The sequence below is a fragment of the Colletotrichum navitas genome, assembly GCF_030913465.1.
Source record: "Colletotrichum navitas strain CBS 125086 chromosome Unknown LY79scaffold_4, whole genome shotgun sequence".
In the NCBI taxonomy this organism is placed as follows: domain Eukaryota; kingdom Fungi; phylum Ascomycota; class Sordariomycetes; order Glomerellales; family Glomerellaceae; genus Colletotrichum; species Colletotrichum navitas.
In genome coordinates, this window is record NW_026850550.1 from 257,211 (window position 1) to 274,821 (window position 17,611).

General features: G+C 54.7%; 6 protein-coding genes across 6 annotated transcripts; 3 read left to right on the plus strand and 3 right to left on the minus strand.

Moving 5' to 3' along the window:
* Nucleotides 1-1,409: 1,409 nt before the first annotated feature.
* On the minus strand, nucleotides 1,410-2,600 carry LY79DRAFT_248985 (uncharacterized protein). Its single transcript, XM_060551832.1, has 2 exons — nucleotides 1,975-2,600; nucleotides 1,410-1,918 (listed from the first exon to the last, which is right to left on the minus strand). The coding sequence occupies exons 1-2, from the start codon at nucleotides 2,302-2,304 to the stop codon at nucleotides 1,535-1,537; spliced, it is 714 nt and encodes a 237-aa protein (XP_060419267.1). The 5' UTR covers nucleotides 2,305-2,600; the 3' UTR covers nucleotides 1,410-1,534.
* Nucleotides 2,601-5,607: 3,007 nt separating this feature from the next.
* LY79DRAFT_665765 (uncharacterized protein) lies at nucleotides 5,608-6,549 on the plus strand (the record flags this gene model as incomplete). The annotated part of the gene is made up of 2 exons (XM_060563117.1): nucleotides 5,608-5,697; nucleotides 5,770-6,549. 2 exons carry the CDS (start codon nucleotides 5,608-5,610, stop codon nucleotides 6,547-6,549), a joined length of 870 nt encoding a protein of 289 aa, XP_060419268.1.
* Nucleotides 6,550-8,009: 1,460 nt separating this feature from the next.
* LY79DRAFT_665766 (voltage gated chloride channel) lies at nucleotides 8,010-10,917 on the minus strand (the record flags this gene model as incomplete). Its single annotated transcript, XM_060563118.1, has 6 exons — nucleotides 8,010-9,320; nucleotides 9,368-9,553; nucleotides 9,602-9,693; nucleotides 9,743-9,857; nucleotides 9,908-10,060; nucleotides 10,111-10,917. 6 exons carry the CDS (start codon nucleotides 10,915-10,917, stop codon nucleotides 8,010-8,012), a joined length of 2,664 nt encoding a protein of 887 aa, XP_060419269.1.
* Nucleotides 10,918-11,176: 259 nt separating this feature from the next.
* On the plus strand, nucleotides 11,177-13,598 carry LY79DRAFT_249424 (Neurochondrin-domain-containing protein). Its single transcript, XM_060551838.1, has 3 exons — nucleotides 11,177-11,901; nucleotides 11,951-12,257; nucleotides 12,308-13,598. Exons 1-3 carry the CDS (start codon nucleotides 11,480-11,482, stop codon nucleotides 13,517-13,519), a joined length of 1,941 nt encoding a protein of 646 aa, XP_060419270.1. The 5' UTR covers nucleotides 11,177-11,479; the 3' UTR covers nucleotides 13,520-13,598.
* A 335-nt stretch (nucleotides 13,599-13,933) lies between these two features.
* Nucleotides 13,934-14,431, plus strand: LY79DRAFT_249266 (uncharacterized protein). Its single transcript, XM_060551835.1, has one exon. It carries the CDS (start codon nucleotides 14,035-14,037, stop codon nucleotides 14,302-14,304), a length of 270 nt encoding a protein of 89 aa, XP_060419271.1. The 5' UTR covers nucleotides 13,934-14,034; the 3' UTR covers nucleotides 14,305-14,431.
* A 128-nt stretch (nucleotides 14,432-14,559) lies between these two features.
* Nucleotides 14,560-16,932, minus strand: LY79DRAFT_586647 (RNA recognition domain-containing protein; the record flags this gene model as incomplete). Its single annotated transcript, XM_060560667.1, is given in 3 exon segments — nucleotides 14,560-14,925; nucleotides 14,938-14,979; nucleotides 14,989-16,932. Coding segments are annotated over 3 exon segments (2,352 nt in total).
* Between the last annotated feature and the right edge of the window lie 679 nt (nucleotides 16,933-17,611).

Genomic DNA, 17,611 nt, shown 5'->3' on the forward strand with positions numbered 1-17,611 from the left:
ATGCTGGCAGAATAAGATTGTTTGCTTGGGTTCGCGTGGGCTCCCGGAACCCTTTAGTCTCTGGCAAGGGTAAACACTGATATGCCAGTTCGTGCCCACCCTATCCTAGCGCGGTGCCACATCTGCTTGCGCCGTCTCGACAAGAGCTGGAGCGGTCGCTAAAGAAAGTGAAGGAGGTAGCGATTATACTGGAGACGGTTGTACGGGTGTCGGGCCGAGAGTTCATGCAGCGACGGAGTAGGCAAAGATGGGACGGGATGCCCATGTTTCCGGGCAGTTCGAGCATGGGAAATGCGAAGCCATCCAGTTGTGGGCCAGATAGAGCAGGGTACATACGTGGGTACACTAATTACCAGATGATGGCTTCACGTAGAGTGCGCTACAGAAGAAAAGGCGGAATCTCTACATACACGGTCCAGTACCCTGGAGGGGGGTCAGAGCGGTGTTCGCCTCCTTCTCAGCGCGCGTCCCGAGTAGTACCTGGTATCCAGGCCAATCAATCCGCTTCAAAATTTGCCTCTGGCACTTGCAGCTATCTACATTTACTTAGGTAGGTACTTGGCAAGCCCTGAAGAGTCCCTAGCGGCACATCTGGATTGGTGCTTCAGCTCGCGAGGCCTCTGTGCTGACCTCTAGCGGCTTGAAGGCGTTCCACTGGATTGGAGGATGCGCTTGGCGCAGCTCACCAAAATATCCTTAAAAGATGGATGGCTTATCAGGGGTTCGGTCCTCTCAAGGTGGCCGCCTAGTTGAACTTTCAATCATTGCTTTCGTATCCTTATCGGTCCAGTGAACAGTTGACTCTGGGGCCCGATTATACCCTGTGCCCAACGCTGTAACTATCGGCCAATACTTGATGAGCCGGGAGATGGCCAAAAGCATCCGTGTTACCGACTGAGTTGGATGGAATTTCGAGTTGCTCAGGACCATGCATATGCTATGTCAACAAGTTGATAATGGAAGTGCTAGATAAGGTTTCTCGATTTTGAGATGATCTACAGTACACCCTTCCCTGGACCTAGATCCACCGCAGCCCTCTCCGCAAGCAGCCAAGATCAAGAGTCGCTGAATCCACTAATTCGCTTTCTCGGGGGCACCTGCGTCAACGGACACTCGAGTGGTCGCTTGCGCAGCTACAATACTATGAGTATGCGCATGCCTTGCTGTATTTAGGCCTCTATGGAAGCCGGATCCGGGGTCTGGTGCGAGCCACATTTGGTTGAGCGATGAAGATGTCATGATGGGGAAAACAAACGGATTCTGAATAGACAGCGACATCACCATCCACCCAATGGTGTCGCCGCTACTTCTAGACGGGGATAGAAATCATACATTAAAAGGTACGAATACATACGCAGTATAAAGATGCAACAGGCATAAGGCCGTTCAGACCCTACACTTCCTCATGACTTCCATTCCAGCGAGAGGTCCATGTCCGTTTCCGGCGTCGCTGTCTTCGCTCGAGCCGACCAGCGGACGCCAACTAGACGACATATACGTCTCCCAAACCCTTGTGAGTCCCAGGCCGTTCCCATCAGTGCTGCTCTCCTTCGATATCGCGGACTGACGACGGTACAGGGCTTCCAGACTTGCGCTGTTGCTCAACCACCCTGCTGGACCTGCTTACGTTCCTTTGAAGGATCATCTGGTATGCACCAGCTCCCAAGATGATAGCCTCGACTGGGATCAGCAAAACGGACAAATAGAGGCCCGCCTTGCTCTGTTTGCAAAGAGTGCCAAAGTGCGGGCGTGTCATCATCACAACCGAAGACCACCGGCAGCTCCAGCTCTGAAGGGTGTCGACAGTGGTCGATGCGTTGATGCTATAAAAGAAGGACATAGCGATGATCGATGCAATCAGCCCCAATGCGGGGGCCGCCGCTATTAGCGAGTTGTGAATGAGAGTTTGGCCACGCAGCTAGTTGGTGTTAGTCTAGGGCACGGCATACACACTCCAATGAGCTCTCGACTAACTGATTGAACTCGGCTGAAGAGCAGAGAGACCGTGTTGGTAATGGTGAGAATCGAGCCCCCCACAACCAGAGCTACTGTTGGGCGTAGGTCGAAGGCGTCTGGCCACAATGGGAGCAAGTAGTCGGCGGGCACGTGGGTGGCATCGTAGACTGCCAGGGCGTCTGCCGAGACGCCGAGAACTGTGATACTTGCAAGAAGAGCCAGAGCGGTCAGAGCAACCCTTGCAGAGTCGACAGCTTTCAGGATGCGTGTTTGAGATGAGATGTGAACTTCCTCGACATCGATCTCAAAGTCTGAGGTGCGGGAGACGTTTTTGGGTTCGGAAGACATGACGGCTAGGGGAAGGAGACTGCGGTCTTGTTGAATTACGAAACAGAAGATAACGACGAATGCGAAAAAGTGTTTCCGGTGAAAGGAAAGGACGTAGGAAAGAGAAGAGAGAACGGATTCTGTACTGCGTATTCTGCATCGCAAACTTACGAAAAGGCGACGACTCTGGAGCGTACAAATACAGGAAACGACACAGAGATACGCGCCGGGTGCCGGGCCTGGAGGCGGCACGTAATCTTGCCCGCGTCCGGGGAAGGAAACGTATATCTAAATTTACCGTGACGAGCGTTGCGCCCAATGCAAGATAGCCGCGCTTGCGACATCTCGGAGTTCTGAGGTTGGAGGTTGGCGGGGGTCCTGGAGAGCCGGCAGGCTTCAGATTGGTCAGGAGCCCGCAGATGCTGGTCGTGGTGGTGGCCATCCCCGGCGCTTAGAAGCAGCAGGCCATTCATGAGACCAATGAGCCGGCGCGATTAGCCCTTAAACAGATCAGACCATGGACCCTCACTCGCTAGCCAAGGGAACGGTCGCCAATCGAGGGCCGCTGCAAGTCAGCAAGACGGTTAACAATCATGTTCCTCGGTTGCCGCTGTCGAGCTCACGTCAAGCGGCAGGCGTAGGGATGGGATGGAAGGAAGATCCCGGCGAGAGCCCAGTTGGCACTTCAATGTTCCGTGGCCGGAGAACACGTGACGACTAGACGTGGCTTTGATGCCGACACTTGGTGCATCCAGCCGGACAGCTGTCAGCATTGCCTGCCCGACTTACACTCCTCTAGCTTCAACTATTGCACCTGAATATCTATCTACAATCTATTACCATTCCGCCTGTATGAGGCTCGCGCAACTAGCTTCCCCTGTTTCTCAAACAGATTCTCGCCATCCTAGCACCTCAAGCAACTGCGATACGTACGGAGACGGGAATCGCTACCATACGGGCACGGAAACTGAATGAGACAAGATAAGTGATAGGCACAGCGATGTGGTTCGCCGAATTTTACTTCCGAATGTTCAGAACGGCGAGGGCTGGATTTGCAAGTCTCCGTCTCCATGAGCGTAGCGTGTCTTATAGCTGAACTACGACATGAGGCACACGCGCAGCCAATGACTCTTTGCCTTCCTAGACTGACAAGTACAATTCGGACTTCTGAAGCGACAGGGGATCAGACCGACCCCCTTGTTCAATGGGTCAGGTGATCTAGCACTTAGGCGAAAAACGTAATGGCCGCTCTCAACCACAGTGGGTGTGCAGCACCTGTAGCAGGCCTGCAGATAAGGCTGCTAATGGCGTGTAGCCAGCTTTGGTGCCCGATACTGAGAACTATATAAACCTTTAGGCCCCACTCAATAGATGAGGAGTCTACCGAGACGTTCAGATGGATTCGGTTACCCAGCAGGGGCTGATAGGCTTCTTGCAGAGGCGCAAGACATCGATATTCTGGCCCCCCTTGCAAGGGCATGAACATCTGGGGATCCAGATGCGATGGGTTGCAATATGTGCAACTGGACTCAACCCCGAGTATCTGAGGCACTCAGCTCGGGGAAACGAATCTCCATGCGGCCATTACGGAACCTTGAGTAAGACCATCAACCTGTCAGTTGTTCACTTGGTGGTCAAGCTATTGACCTCACAGTCTTCGGCTGCCGGTTTCCGAGCACTACTACATGCCTGGTGAACACTGTTGTCATCGCAAACAACCTTAAGACACCGTCGGTGCCCACTCGCCTAGGTATGCTGAGCATGGCTTGGCAGTCTGGAGTCGTCAGGGTCGGATGCCGCTACTCTGTTTATTCAGCTGGACGCTAAGGCTCCATACTAAACCTCTAGCATGGTAAGCAGGACTCTTTGACGTGGAGCAGTCGGCCCTATCCGACGGGTACCGATGTTTCTTCCGATGAAAGTCAAGGAACAGCAGGCCGACCAAGTCACTGGGTGGTGATGGGGACTGGCCGAAAGGGAGGCCCGCGTTGGTCATTGGGGGAGGATCACGGATAGTTACGTAGTATGCGCAGGTTTCTTAGCCGCAGCGTCAAGGTTCCTACGACCTCTGTAAGGGTCGGGTGAGTACGTACTCGGACTTCAGCTGAGGCTGTCCACAGCCCAGCTAGGGATACGACGCCAAAGAGCCACCCGAACCTAGTGGTTAAATCAGAGAGGCCCCGGTCCAACGCACAGACGGTCATAAGCAGCTTGCAGCGTCCACGCCCTGACCCCTGGTTCAGCCCGACCCTCTGGGACCAACCAACCAGACGCCCATCACTCCTCTGTATCTCACGGCCGGGTCAGCTTTGCAGGCTCGCTTCTTTCAACATCCGGGAGACCAAAGAAGGTAGTAATTTAACAGTTTCGTCACGTCTCCCTGCTCCAGCATGCCCGTCATGCCTATCCTCAACTCCTTCCCGTATGCCTGGAGAAACTGGCCTGTCCCCCATTATCGCTTTCCGCAGATCAGCGCCCCTTGGATAACCATCCCAAACGGTCTTGGCATTGATGGAATCCCCCGTTCTCTTGCACTGACCATAGAGGTATATTCTGCTCTCTTTCTCTCTCTCTCAATAAGAGAGCCTGGTTCCAAAGTTGCCTATCTCGAACGCCATTACAGGGAGTCTCGACTGCCACTAACGTGTGGTTTGGAGTCTGAGCCCATAATCGACACTGCTGTAGCTCTGAGCTTTGTTCTGCATACTGATACTCATCCTCCCTTGAATCCGCCATGCCACTCCTCGAGCATACTGACGCCGAAGGCCGTCTAACCTAAAGTGGACAAAGTGGCAGTCAGCTTCCGACAAACATGAGTTTCCCCCGGTCGCCCCGTCCCAAGGCCTCGGGCTCTAGGCCGCCACACTTTCTTCCTCGACACTAGCATGCTTCGAACTGGGCGGGAGGGTGTGGCCGCCAGAGCCGTAGTCATGATTCACGACATGCTGCAAAGCCTCCTACAGCTGTGCAGACAATCTTTGGCCACCCGGCGGCCTGGCTTTGAAATAAGCACCCGGGGCTGTGTATTTGTCAAAGAAGTCGAATGATGTCTCGGATCGCCCTGGGGGGAGGGGGGTGGTTGCGGGAAGCGGGTTAGCAGGCATATCCTTCATTCTTTGTCGTCATTTGCCTGGGATGGCGCTGGGAGCCGCGACGTCGCGGCGATATAACTACTCATCCTTGCCAACCCCCTCCTCGACTCCCATCAACCTGTGCTCCGCACTGGTCCAACAACACGTCATTCGCTCCGGGCCCCCTTTCACACTTTATCAACTCGGCGTCGCAGACCACCAGTTTTGCGCCGCCTCCCCGAGCCTACATACCATGTCATCCATCACGACGACTCCCGTACCGAGTAGACAAACGGATGACGGCGCCGCGCAGACTACACCACCTCGGACCTTACGTAACTTCGTATGTCTAGCTCCGTCGATCTCCCATATAGTCCATTCTGCGACTAGCCCCAGTTGACCGAAGCCATCACAGCATCTCTTCCTCAGACTGCCTGTGGAGCTCCGCCTCAAGATTTGGAGCTTCAACCTCCCACCGCCCCGGATTGTCCCGATCAGGTGCGGCGCCAAGTCCCTCACCTTGGCCTCCTCTGCTGAGATCCCGCGGCCCTCGACGAGCGGGTGCACCTCGTACGCCGCTGTCCCCGTCAACCTCCACGTCTGTCGGGAATCCCGACACGAGGCTCTGGCCTCGTACCGCCTGAGCTTCGGCATGACGCGCAACCCGGGCCAGATCTTCTTCGACAATGCACACGACGTCCTCTACTTTGGCGCACGCGACGGGTACATGGCCTCCGGGGCTCAGTTCTTTACCGTCATGTCCATGTGCGACCCGGCGGACCTCGCCGGCGTGCGCCACCTCGCCATCAACGACTCCATCTTTTGGATAGACGGGGTGTACCAGTCCATGAGCGCCGCGAACCTGACGGTCGAGGTCCTCAAGCACGTCCGCCTGCGTATGCCGCGTCTTGAGCGGCTTGTGTTCGTGCCCTGCGACGAGAACCCCGTCTACGATGACCAGGTCAAGCTGGTGCCGGCGAACCAAAACAGCATGCTGGAGGAGCGGATGGCGAGGCAGGTGAAGGCCGCCATGGGGGCCGTTTGCGACATCTTCCCGGATTGGAAGCCGCCGCGCTGGTGCATAATGGCGCTGGGGACGGCGGAAAAGACGGCACTCGTCCCATCGATACCGGGTCACATCTCGGGCTGCTCTGTTCCCTGTTCTGTGCAAAAGCGATACAATGTCGGCGCCTGACTCCTTCGCGGCTATCAGAGGGCGCTTTCCGCGTGCGTAGGCTTTGGGTGCGACACAACGGGCTGGTCAATTTGCATTTCAAAGATACCCTTGGGATACATCGGCGTTGGGAGGATATGTGGAATGTTGGAGTTTTAACAACGGGCATTTATAAGCTATATGGGTTATGTATCCGTACACTGGGTTGATACAAGGCGAGCAGTCTGTCCAACATATCATATGGAAGACATCCTGGCGCACGAGGAAGACGGTCTGCCTCGCGCTATCCCAACCCAACTGCCAGTGCTCCGCGTCACTTGTGTGTCTAGGTTCCCTTGGTTTGACGCAACAGGGAGATATCGCTTTTAATCCCGAATCTGTGTAACAAAAACAGTACTAAAACTAACCAGTCAACTAAGCGCCAGGAACGATAACTCTTCTTCATCGGTAATGGTAATCAGCCCGATTAAGAAAAACCTGGGTCGACTTGAAATTATGTCGCGGCTTCTTTCAAAACCCCTACCGCATATCCTTAACTCGAGCTATATGTGTCGTACCCTATAGTCGTCCTGTGTATAATCGCCGGCCGCCCTTACGCATGATGCTACACTCCCGAAAGAGGTTTGTTGTCACTGTTGAGCCTAACCACAAGGGACACTTATCGCACCCTACGAACAAGGCGGTTCCTCAAGGTAGCACAGGTACACGACAGTAGTCTGACAGGGTTGGAAAAAACGTAGTATAGGTATCGTGCCCGGTATTCCATATCAGGTTTCTATGAGAAACAACACCATCGAGGGATCCTGGTATCTGACTGCCCTAATGATTGTGACGGTCGGATTTTGATCTTAACTATAGAGTTCAAGAACACCTTTTGAGATAGTAACGTGCTCTAAACCTGATACTTGGCTGGCTGGTCTACCTGTAACCACCTCATTAAACCCTCTCGCTGTACTTACAACGCCGCCATGGCGCACTGTTTGTCGACCCATTTCGGCAGACCGGCGGAAAATATCCCATATCAGAGGTGTGCAAGAAACCATGGCTGCTTTTGTCTGCTGCACTTTGTTTCCGGACTCTCCATGACAGCGCTACGGCGTTGCAACAATCGTAGCAGTGGGTCATCACAAATTGCATGAGCCGGACTTTGCGGCCTACCATAAGGAGCCCAGGAACGGATGATGGGTCCTTTCCCTTGAGAATATCCGTATACCTTGGGAAGTATGTGGGGTTTGGCATGATGACTCCGCCTTGGTTTTAGTACCGTTCAGTCCTATCATAAGAGAATGGAGTATGCCGCTATGCGGTAAGACGGCAAACCTCGCCTTTGAATCGCATCGCTGAAGCATGCTGGTCGTAGCAAGCCCTCTTGAGGTCGCCGCAATCCCGGATGTAAAAAGTGTCAAGGGCCGTCGAGTCGTAACGAGATTGCGTTTGCGTCTAAGTAAAAACCGTACACTGTCCTGAGATCATGCTCTAGCTTATAGTATCGGTCCCTGGTCGTTTGTTGGACTGATCCCCTCCTCATGACCGTCACCCCTTAACAGGCCTCTCTGCTCGCCGCCAGCGTCTTCTCTAGTGAGGCCGGTTTCGACACCCATACCTCTCGACAGCCCGCTGCTCTGACGCGTCTCATCCGCCCCGTTGAGCACGTACCAAACATCCTTCTTCGTCAGGAGACCCTGTAGGACACCACGGTCGCTAAATAGGACGTACCGCAGGCCGAGCTTCTGAAAGTAGTTCACAGCCAAGTGCAAATTGGAGCGTGACGCCATGGTGATGGGCGTATGGTCCATCCACGGCCGGAGATCGAGCGTGGTGCGCGGGTCCGCAAGGGGCTGATGGGAGAAGAAAGCTTCCGTCTCCGGTGGAAGTGATCTAGGTGGCTGAGAGCACATCTGCAAGTTGTAGCTGAGCTCTGCTCGTGATATGTAGCCCAGCAGCAGAGCTTCGCGGGGGTCCGAAATAACGGGAAAGCCCCGGTAAGGGTGCGTGTTGAGAATGTTGTTGAGACTGCCAATAGTGTGGCCCGTAGCTGTAAGCACGACTAGATCCTCGATACGAGTCATAATCTGGGAGGCGGGTATGTCTGGTATGACCATTTCCTCGCTATTGTCCAGGAACGGGTACTCATTGAAGTGAATCCAGGCCTCGTAAATGCCCTTGCGTGAAAACGCGTCTCCTACCCACTTCGAGATCATGACGGCAATCATGATGGGAAGAACATATGTCAAGGCACCGGTCAGCTCGAACATGATAACCACGATCGAAACCGTCATGCGAGTGACCCCAGCGAGCGTAGCCGCTGCCCCAATAATAGCATACGTCCCAGGAGTCACACATGGGACGTCCGGTTCGCAGGCAGCAAATGGGAAAAACGTAGGGTGATTTGTGACCCAAATCTCCATGATGATACCCACCGCCCGGCCAGTGAGTGCACCGATGGCCATCGAAGGCAGAATAATCCCTGCAGGCAGCTGAAGGCCAAAGGTAACGGTGGCCAAGAAGAAACCGAGAATAGCCCCGAAAATCAAAAGCACAATGGTCGGTGTCGATGCAGCCCCTGTCTTACAGAGACCGATCTCGTCGTCGACATACTTGGAGCATTCGACGAACAAGTTCGACACAAGCTCTGAAGCTTGAAACTTCATATAATGGTTCGGGTAGTTGATGAGTGCCGTAAGAAGGGCAATTGCTGCGACCTGAGTGATCGGGCCTGGTAGCCACGGCGTGTTCTTCTTCCATCGAGCTACGGCCATGTTGGCTTTGATGAAGAGCCCGCCGTAGATTCCCTGTCATGTCGTTAGCGACGTTCGAGCAGAAGGTGAAAGCTACTTACACCCAGAATGCCGAGCAGGATGAAGGGGATTAGCTCGAAGCCATGCCAGCTGGTGCTGAACTTTACTTGATACATGACAAGCTGACCCGTTCGGAAGGGGTCAAACGCCTGGAGAACCACGGCTGCCGTCATGGCACAGACAAAACTTTGCCACATGGTTTTGTCGGGGAAATAGTAAGAAAGTTGCTAAGAACCAATTAGCCCAAGTTATCGAGGAATATCGACGCTACACACCTCGAGACTGAACAAGACACCTCCGATTGGAGATCCAAAGGCAACAGAGATACCGGAGGCGGCTGCCGCAGACAACACCTCTCTCTTCCGGGCTATGCGATGTTAGTGATGTACGTGTAGTAGCCTGCAAGACCTGCTTACCCTCGTTTTCATTGATGTTCGAGAAGAGCTTGATAAACAGATTGGCACAGCAGCAGGCAACGTGTACCAGAGGTCCCTCTTTGCCTAGCCACATGCCGGATCCAACGGCAAGGCACTAGAACGGTCAGTCGATCTGACTAAGCGGTGAGGGCTACAACAACATACCAGACCCAGCGACTTTGTGATCAGAGTCCAGCTGCCAAGAAACCTGCGGATGACGAAGCCGCCCAACACCGTCTTGATCTCGGGTATACCGCTATGCTTGGCATACATCGCATACTCCTTTACCAAAATCGCTGCTGCTGATGCCAGAAAAACCTTCAGAAGAATCAGCTCGTGACGGTAAGCAATGGGAGCGCAACCCTTACCGAAAAAATGAGGAAGAAGAAGTACTCTATGAACCATTTACCAACAGCCGACGAAATTCCCAAGGCCTTGGCCCAGGGTGTCCAGCCAGAACACTTGGAAATCTCGCTGTAGCCCCAGCAGCAGAAGTTCTTGTTTAAATAGAACGAGCCACCTTCCGGGCCGCTCGTGCAGTAGCCTGTCTTCAGGTCGCCAAGCCAGTCTGTCGTGATGTCGATGCCAGCGGCAACAGTTCCAACAGCCATGCCAGTTAGTATCAGAATGACCCAGATCTCGCTGGCATCCAGCAGTTGTTTGAACAACCCGAGCAGGCCGTGCGCGCTCGAGTGGAGGACGCGCAGACGTTGGCGCTCCTTTGTGTATTCAAAGATCCAATCGATGGCCGTCAAATCCTCATATCGTACTCTCTTGCCGGGCCCCTCGACATACCAGTCCAATGGCGCGCCATCTTTTATGCTTTGATTTGCAGTACCGTGCACGTCTGCTCTCCGAGGCGATCGGTTGGGGTCTTGGGTCGGCGTTCGAGCTCGCGGCGAAGAGTGAGGGGAGGCTGTGCCTGGTCGCGAGCCGGTGAAGGCAGATAGGAAGCGTACTGATGCCGATGAAACAGCCTGCTTCTGTTTGCGCTTGAAGGACAGAGGTTCTTCGAGGTCGTCGTGGATCGGGTCTTCGATCAAGACATCGGCAACGTCTTCGTCGTCGCTCCAAAAGTCCAGTTCGTCGCGGTCGGTGGGGTCGCTGTTGTTGCCATTGTTCAGCGGGCGCGTTGAAGATGAGGCGGACGAATCATTGTGTGCACGACCGTCCATGATGCGAATCTGACGACGTTGACTCCCAGTGTCCTCAGATGATGGCCATCCTGTTGTCGTTCTCCTAAATTAACGGAAACGTTATTATCTCGGGCCGGATACCTGTTCGGTGACAAACCGCGCGTGGCTGACTCGGTGTAGGAGCTCGGACCCTTTTGCGACCCGATATGGGGCTGATGCGACGCCGGGGGGCAAGTGGCCAAGAGCAGGGGTCTTGATGGAGTGCGGGCGATCTGTGTCTCCAGTATCTTCTACGCGGGGCAATTTTTCACGACAGCGTCATTTCGTCCGGTCTTGACTTCTCGAACCTTGCCTAGGCACCAGGCTTTGACAAGCTATAATCTGTGCGTTTCTTCCGATCTTTTAGAAGAAAGAAAAGAACGTTTCCAAGCCAATATAGCAAGTGTTTTCTTGAGAACTGGTGGACCCCCAAGTGCTGTTTAGCCAAAAGAAAACGACAACACCTGAAGCTCGTCTTACACACATTTTCGTCCATTGCACATGACCATCAAGCCGGCATAATCAGACCCCCAGCCGGGACCTACTACAACATCGCAAGAGCATGTCGGAAGAAGTATCATCGGGGTCGGCGGACCCTCACGCGCCATTGCAAGCGCCTGACCCGCCCCAGACAACCCAACAAACCGCATCACTCGATCAAATTCAGAGTATGTTGAAAGCCAAAGACGATACCTCGCGATTCGTTGGTTTAGCTTTGTTGAAAACCTTGCTCGACAACTCTGGGGAGCTGCGTAATGACGCCGGTACCGTTGTTAGCCTATGGGAGTCCATCTCTCCAAAGTTTTTGGATCGGCTGGTGAAGGCAGGGTCTTCGACCCAGTCAGCCCAAAACGACGCAAAGAACATGGTGGACCTGGCAGTCTCAGTAATCCATATCTTCGCCCTGCTCTTGCCGGATCAGTCAAAGAGAGACAAGAGACTCGTCGGGAGGTTGCCTCTCCTAGTCTCTAGCTTGCTCCAGAGGTGCGTTGCAGGAACTCGTTACGTAGCTTCAACATTAACACACAAAAAGCTCGGAGGAGACGTCTAAACTGATCGTTCAGACTATACTCACCCTCGTTGCATTCCCAGAAGGCGCCAAGTCCTTCCTCGAGGTTGAGGATGTCAGTCCCTTGGTCGAGATTGCGCCCAGCAACTCATCGGCCCTCGAAGTTTTCGGGTTTTCTTGGATCAACTGCATGAGCCTGATGCAGGATAGGACTGCCTTGAAGACGAAGATAGATGGCACAGTGCAGGCCCTTGTTTCGACCTTCAAAGGCACCGACGCCGTCACTTTTCTCGAGTTCCTCGGCAAATTTCTCCGAAATGCAGACCCCAAGGTAGCTTGTCTCCTCGAGAAGGTACAGGCAGCTGACTTACACTTGAATAGGCCCTCCCGTCGAGCCCGAAGTGGGTCAAACCGGCCGTTAACTTCATCAAGAAGCTCCTCACCAGCAGGCCTACGCCACAGGCCAGGAATGCCTACACCATCGCCGCTGCATCGTTGCTTGAGGTGTACCCGGCCGAAACGTCGAGGCTTCTCTTCACCAGCGACGTGAAAGAAGATAAGCCGTTTTCGTACCTGTTCATTACCCTACTCCTCACCGATACTAGAGCGACTCTGCCGCGACTACTCGAGCTCCTCAATGACCCTGCATATCCAGCCATTGCACAGCGCCTGGGATCGACGTTCGATATCACCACCCGATTTGTTGGATATCTCATGAGGAGTCTTGATGATGAGACGTCATCGCCGGCAAACATGGTCATGTCCGCAGACTTTCTGCTCAAGATCCGCCGGGTCATTGCGGAAACCATGTCTCTCACCATCGAGTTCTTACGAGACAGATGGGATGCATCCGTGGCAGGAACTTTTGGGCTGCACCCTGATGCGCGGGAAAAGGAAACAGACACGTCCATGGGCAAGAGGCTGCCGATTTCGTGGGATTCGAAGAAGGACAACATCCATGAGGACCCCCTGATCCTTGCAGCCATCAGGGTCTTGTCGCTCTGGCTTCGCGAGGATGACAACGACCTCTTGAGAAAGGAGGCGGCCGGCTTGACGGATATGCTCATTGACCTCTACAAAGCGAGTTCCCCGACACGACTCGACTTCCGCTCCCCGATCCTGGTAGGTCTGGAGGGTATCCTCGTCGAGAAGGCAGGCCTCGAGGAGTTCACCACGCACAACGGCTGGGACGCTCTAACCCAGGACCTTCTAGCCATATTGCAGCGCACGTCGACGGTAAGTGACGAGAACGAGGCCGCGCGCGCCATCGAGATCGTCCGCATCCTATTGCCCATCGTCGAGAGCGAGGAGGCCGGCTCGCGGGAGGAGTGGATGGATCTCGTCACCTCGGTGGCCGCCTGGGACGCACCGGAGGTCGGGCAGCCGCTCGTCGTGCAGGAGGCCCAGGTTGCGGTCCTCCAGCTTACGACCGCTCTGCTCGTCGGCGCGCCGGAGGGGATGAAGAGGCGATACGTCCACTCCACCAGCGCCATCCTCGGCATCGCTGCGCGGCTGGAGAGACATGTCGACGCAGACCATCCGTTGAGGGAGTCTTTGGTCGACGTGCTGCAAACCCTAGGTAGTCTCCGCTAATTCGCGAAATGATTCCCTGACAAAATTAGCGTTGCTATCTGCTGCAATTCAAGTTTGTGTGATGCACCGGTCAGTTTGCCATGGGCTCAGCGCACTTCCTCTTGGATTGGGCATTCTCTTGGCCCCAATACAAGAGAAGCCTTGTTGGATCTGACGATTCAACGCACTGACAGTCTCTCCGGGCTCAGATTGCTTGGCACTCCGCACCCGCTCGGCATAAATGCACAACGAACACTGGCATGGGACTCGGCCAGGTAGTTTGAAAACGGAGGATCAATTGTGCTGGAGACAAGGCGTCTGTCTCGCGTTGGCATACAGTCGCTAGGTCAATCCAAGGGAAGAAGTGTGGCACGATTACGCTGGCTAGTCCGAGATGTACTCAGCTCACCAAGTTCCATTTGGTATCACCTTCAGAGAGCCGGCGCTTCCCGCCGGCTCTAGGGCCAGACAAGAATCTCACCATACGGCAAGCAGGCCTTCAATTTTCGACATCACGGTGTGACGACTAGTTGTAGATGCAAATCAATATTTGCTTGCTTTTTTTTTTGTCCAGGGAAACCGATGCCTTTCCTGAATCACGCTCTAATAGACATGCACGGACAATACCGCTACGCGAAGCCAGTATTGCCTCACTCTGCTACATCCACCCTCTCCCTTCCTGGGCCTGTGACTGTGCCTGTGCCCTTCCCGTCCATTCCACGTTGGCGACAGATCGTAAGTGCCGTTTTCCAGGCCGGCCATGCTCTGGTATCTGCTGCTATGTTCGACCACTATCATATGCATGAAAGGGTTATGCCAAATTTTGTGTGGTAGTATCCTCCTCGTGCTCGGGAACTGGGAAAAAAACAACCCAAAACCACTATGCCAAAGTGGCGATAAAATTATAGATGAGAAGAACAAGAAAAGATGAAAATAGAAGCATGAATCAAGAAAGGAATGGGAAGTGAGAAGACGTGAGATGCAATTACAACGATTAACCAATCTTTCCCCTATGTTCCTGTTGCATCGCATGCCGGGGGAAGCAAACTGTCCACTGTTCTCTAGTTGGCAACCTCCTCCTCAACCCACTGGTTTAAGCCGCCCTGGATGGCCAGGCCATAGCCAGCACCCATGCCGCCAAAGCTCGCTTGGTACTGGTGGCCGCGACGCTCTCCTTCGTGGCCCGAGGGCGCGCCGCCATTGTCGAACCCGGGGTTTAGCGCAGGCAGACTTACTGCGCGGTTGTGCTGTCCGCGGTTGTTATTGGGAGCCAGAAGACCGCCGATGGTGGTGGGACCAGAACCAGATGCGCTTTGAGGGTAGCCGTTCGAGATGCTCGCGGATTGCTGGTGGCCCGTGATGGGGCCCTGCGACTGCATGTCGATAGACATCTCGCTAGGGGACGACTGTGCGGTGCCAAACAAAGCCTGGGAGTGAACAGCAAGCTGCTGGTGCTGTTGCTGCTGCTGCTGCTGAGCTTGCTGGGAGACATGGTTCAGGTACATCGTCAGGGGGTGGTTGTTCGAGTTAAACATGGTTGCCGACTGCTGGGGCGTGTTGCCGTTGGTTGGGGAGCCCGAATTCTGGGAACCGTTGGGTGGAGGCGACGAAACACCATCAGTGCGAGGAGATTGCGCCTGCTGCTGGAGCTGACGGGGCGCGTTTCCGCAACGGTCCTTGCCGAAGTTGACCTTGAACTTCTTGTACTCGTCCTTGCTTCGCACAGCCTCGATAGCCTTGATGGCGTTGGCAATGTTGGTGAAGTTGACAAACGCGCAGCTCTTTTCCCTCAAGGTGTTGACCAGCTCGATTTCGCCGTACTCGGAGAAGTCCTGTTTCAGTCGCTCCTCGGTCCACGTCTCGTCCAAGTTGCCAATGTAGACATTGCGAGAGGCACCTCCGCTAACAGCGAGGGCAATGGCGGGTGGGAGAGCACCGGAGTGCTTGCCCCAGCCAATCTTCAGTCTGCGGTTGTGGATCATCAAACCTTGCAGGTTGCTGAGAGCGTAGAAGGAGGCGGCAGCCGTCGGGTCGATGAAAGTGACGAAGCAGATGTGCTTGTCAGGGATGTAACGGATGTGGTGAAGAAGGCCACCGCGGACAACATTACAGATCTCTTCGATCGTCGTCTCGGGGTGAATATTGCCCAAATAAATGGTACGGTTTCCAAGGTTGTTGATGCCACCAGCAGTGGTCGCGACAGCGGCCGCGGCAACGGATTGCTGGGCCAGGGCGTTGGAGATGACGTCGCGGTCTGCACCAGTGAGCATGTGCGCATAGCCAGGCGCGATTCCAAGGTACTGAGCAGCGTTCTGCTGCTGCGTCTTCGAAACGTAAGCACATCGGTCCTTGCCGTAGTAAACGCGGCGAGGGGCCTGCCACTTCGGCTCTTGAGGAAGCTGGTTAACGGCCTTGATCGCATTGGCGATAGACAGGAAGTGAATGAAAGCAATGCTCTTCTCGCGGACGAGCTTGACAGTGTCAATGGCACCGAATTTTCCCAGGTCCTCGCGGAGCTCCTCCTCAGTAATGTCCTCCGGCAGGTTGCCCAGGTACACATTGCGTGAAGCACCAGCCTGCTGAACGGCCAAAGCCACCGAGGTAGGAACCTGGGAAGGCTTGCCCCAACCCACCTTGATATCCTGACCCTTGATGCAGAGCTTTTTCAAGATGGCATCAGAGTGGAAATGGGTGGCGGAGCTGGCGTCCAGGAAAGAGATGAAAGCACAGTTCTTGTCGGGAAGAAGACGAACGGACTCGATTTGGCCGCTGCGGACGTGGCCCAAGATCTCCTCGGCTGATGTGTCCGGGGGGATGTTACCAAGGTAGACAGTGCGGCTGGTGCCAGTAACGATACCCGGACCCATGGAAACGGGGGAGCTAGGTTGCATGGGAATTTGCATGCCATTGAAGCTGCCGCCGGTCGGTGACTGAGGCTGGAAGAACTGGGGAGCACCGTAGGTCGAGGGAGAAACCAAGGCCTGGTACTGCTGGGGAGACATGCTCTGCTGAATGGGGCTCTGAAGGCCGTTCTGGTGGTGGTGCTGCTGCTGGCTCTGCTGCTGGGCCTGCTGGAAGCTCTGGAGATTCTGGAACTGAGGGCTAGCAAAAGCGGCAGGAGTTCCGGGCTGGAAAGGGCTTCCGAGTAGCAGCTGAGAGGGGAGCAGAGGAGTAAACTGCATATCGAAGCCGGTGCCAGGAGTGGCCATATCAGCAGCAGAGGGAGGCGCCTGCTGGTGGTGATTCAGGGGTTGGGTATTGATAGTGGGAATGTTTCCGCGGCGAGGGTGCCTGTCAGCGAAGCCAGAGATGTTGGAAGTGAAAGCTCCGTGAGAGAAACCGGTATCGCTGTTGGAAGGCTTGGAGGCGTGGCCGAAGCGGTTCCCAGGAGCACTGGGGCCGCCCTGGCCGACGGGTCCTTGGATTTCCTGCATCCCGAGAAGATGCGGAGGGACAAGGTTGTCCCGACCGATTTGGGATAGAACCGCCGTTTTGAAAGATTAGACGTGCCCTTGGGAGGCACGAAGAATCGGAGATGGGCGCGTTGGAATGCTACGGGACTCTGAGAGCACCGCAGATTCAACGTGTGATTGGTTGGGCGTCAGATCTGATCGAGGGACGAGCAAATAATGTCGGAGCTCAAGACACGAGTGGAGCAAGACGGATTTTGGTAGCTCGTCGGTGGACCAAGCTATGGACTGGCCGTTTGCTAAAGTTGGTGGCGAAGGGGTCCAGAAGCCAAAAGTGAGCAAAGTAAATTATACGGTCGACGCAACAACAAATGCTGTCCAGAACAAAGAGCTCTTCAAGGCAACGATATTGTCGGGAGAGCCGGATAGCGGATAGTCGAAGAAGCAAGTTGCAATTCGTGCAAGTCGATGTTGGGCAGCCGTCTGGAGAGCGAGCGTCCAAGGTTCGGATCGGTTCGGTGCTGAGATCGGCGGCGGGATGAATCACTCCTTGCAGGCAGACCGGAAGATGGTCAAAGAATTATAGACGAAGGATATACGGGCAACGAATGTGGAAGCCAAGGTGAAGGATTGGTCAATACGGCAACGATCGCATAGGCCAGAGGAAGTCGGCAGCAGCGACAGGCGGTTTGGCTGCAAGGGA

Coding starts and splice junctions, on each gene's coding strand:
- LY79DRAFT_248985 (XM_060551832.1), bottom strand. CDS start 2,304: ATGTCTTCCGAACCCAAAAACGTCTCCCGCACCTCAGACTTTGAGATC. Junction 1,919..1,974: donor TCTTCAGCCGAGTTCAATCA/GTTAGTCGAGAG, acceptor AACACCAACTAG/CTGCGTGGCCAAACTCTCAT.
- LY79DRAFT_249424 (XM_060551838.1), top strand. CDS start 11,480: ATGTCGGAAGAAGTATCATCGGGGTCGGCGGACCCTCACGCGCCATTG. Junction 11,902..11,950: donor GTCTCTAGCTTGCTCCAGAG/GTGCGTTGCAGG, acceptor ACACACAAAAAG/CTCGGAGGAGACGTCTAAAC. Junction 12,258..12,307: donor TCCGAAATGCAGACCCCAAG/GTAGCTTGTCTC, acceptor ACACTTGAATAG/GCCCTCCCGTCGAGCCCGAA.
- LY79DRAFT_249266 (XM_060551835.1), top strand. CDS start 14,035: ATGCAAATCAATATTTGCTTGCTTTTTTTTTTGTCCAGGGAAACCGAT.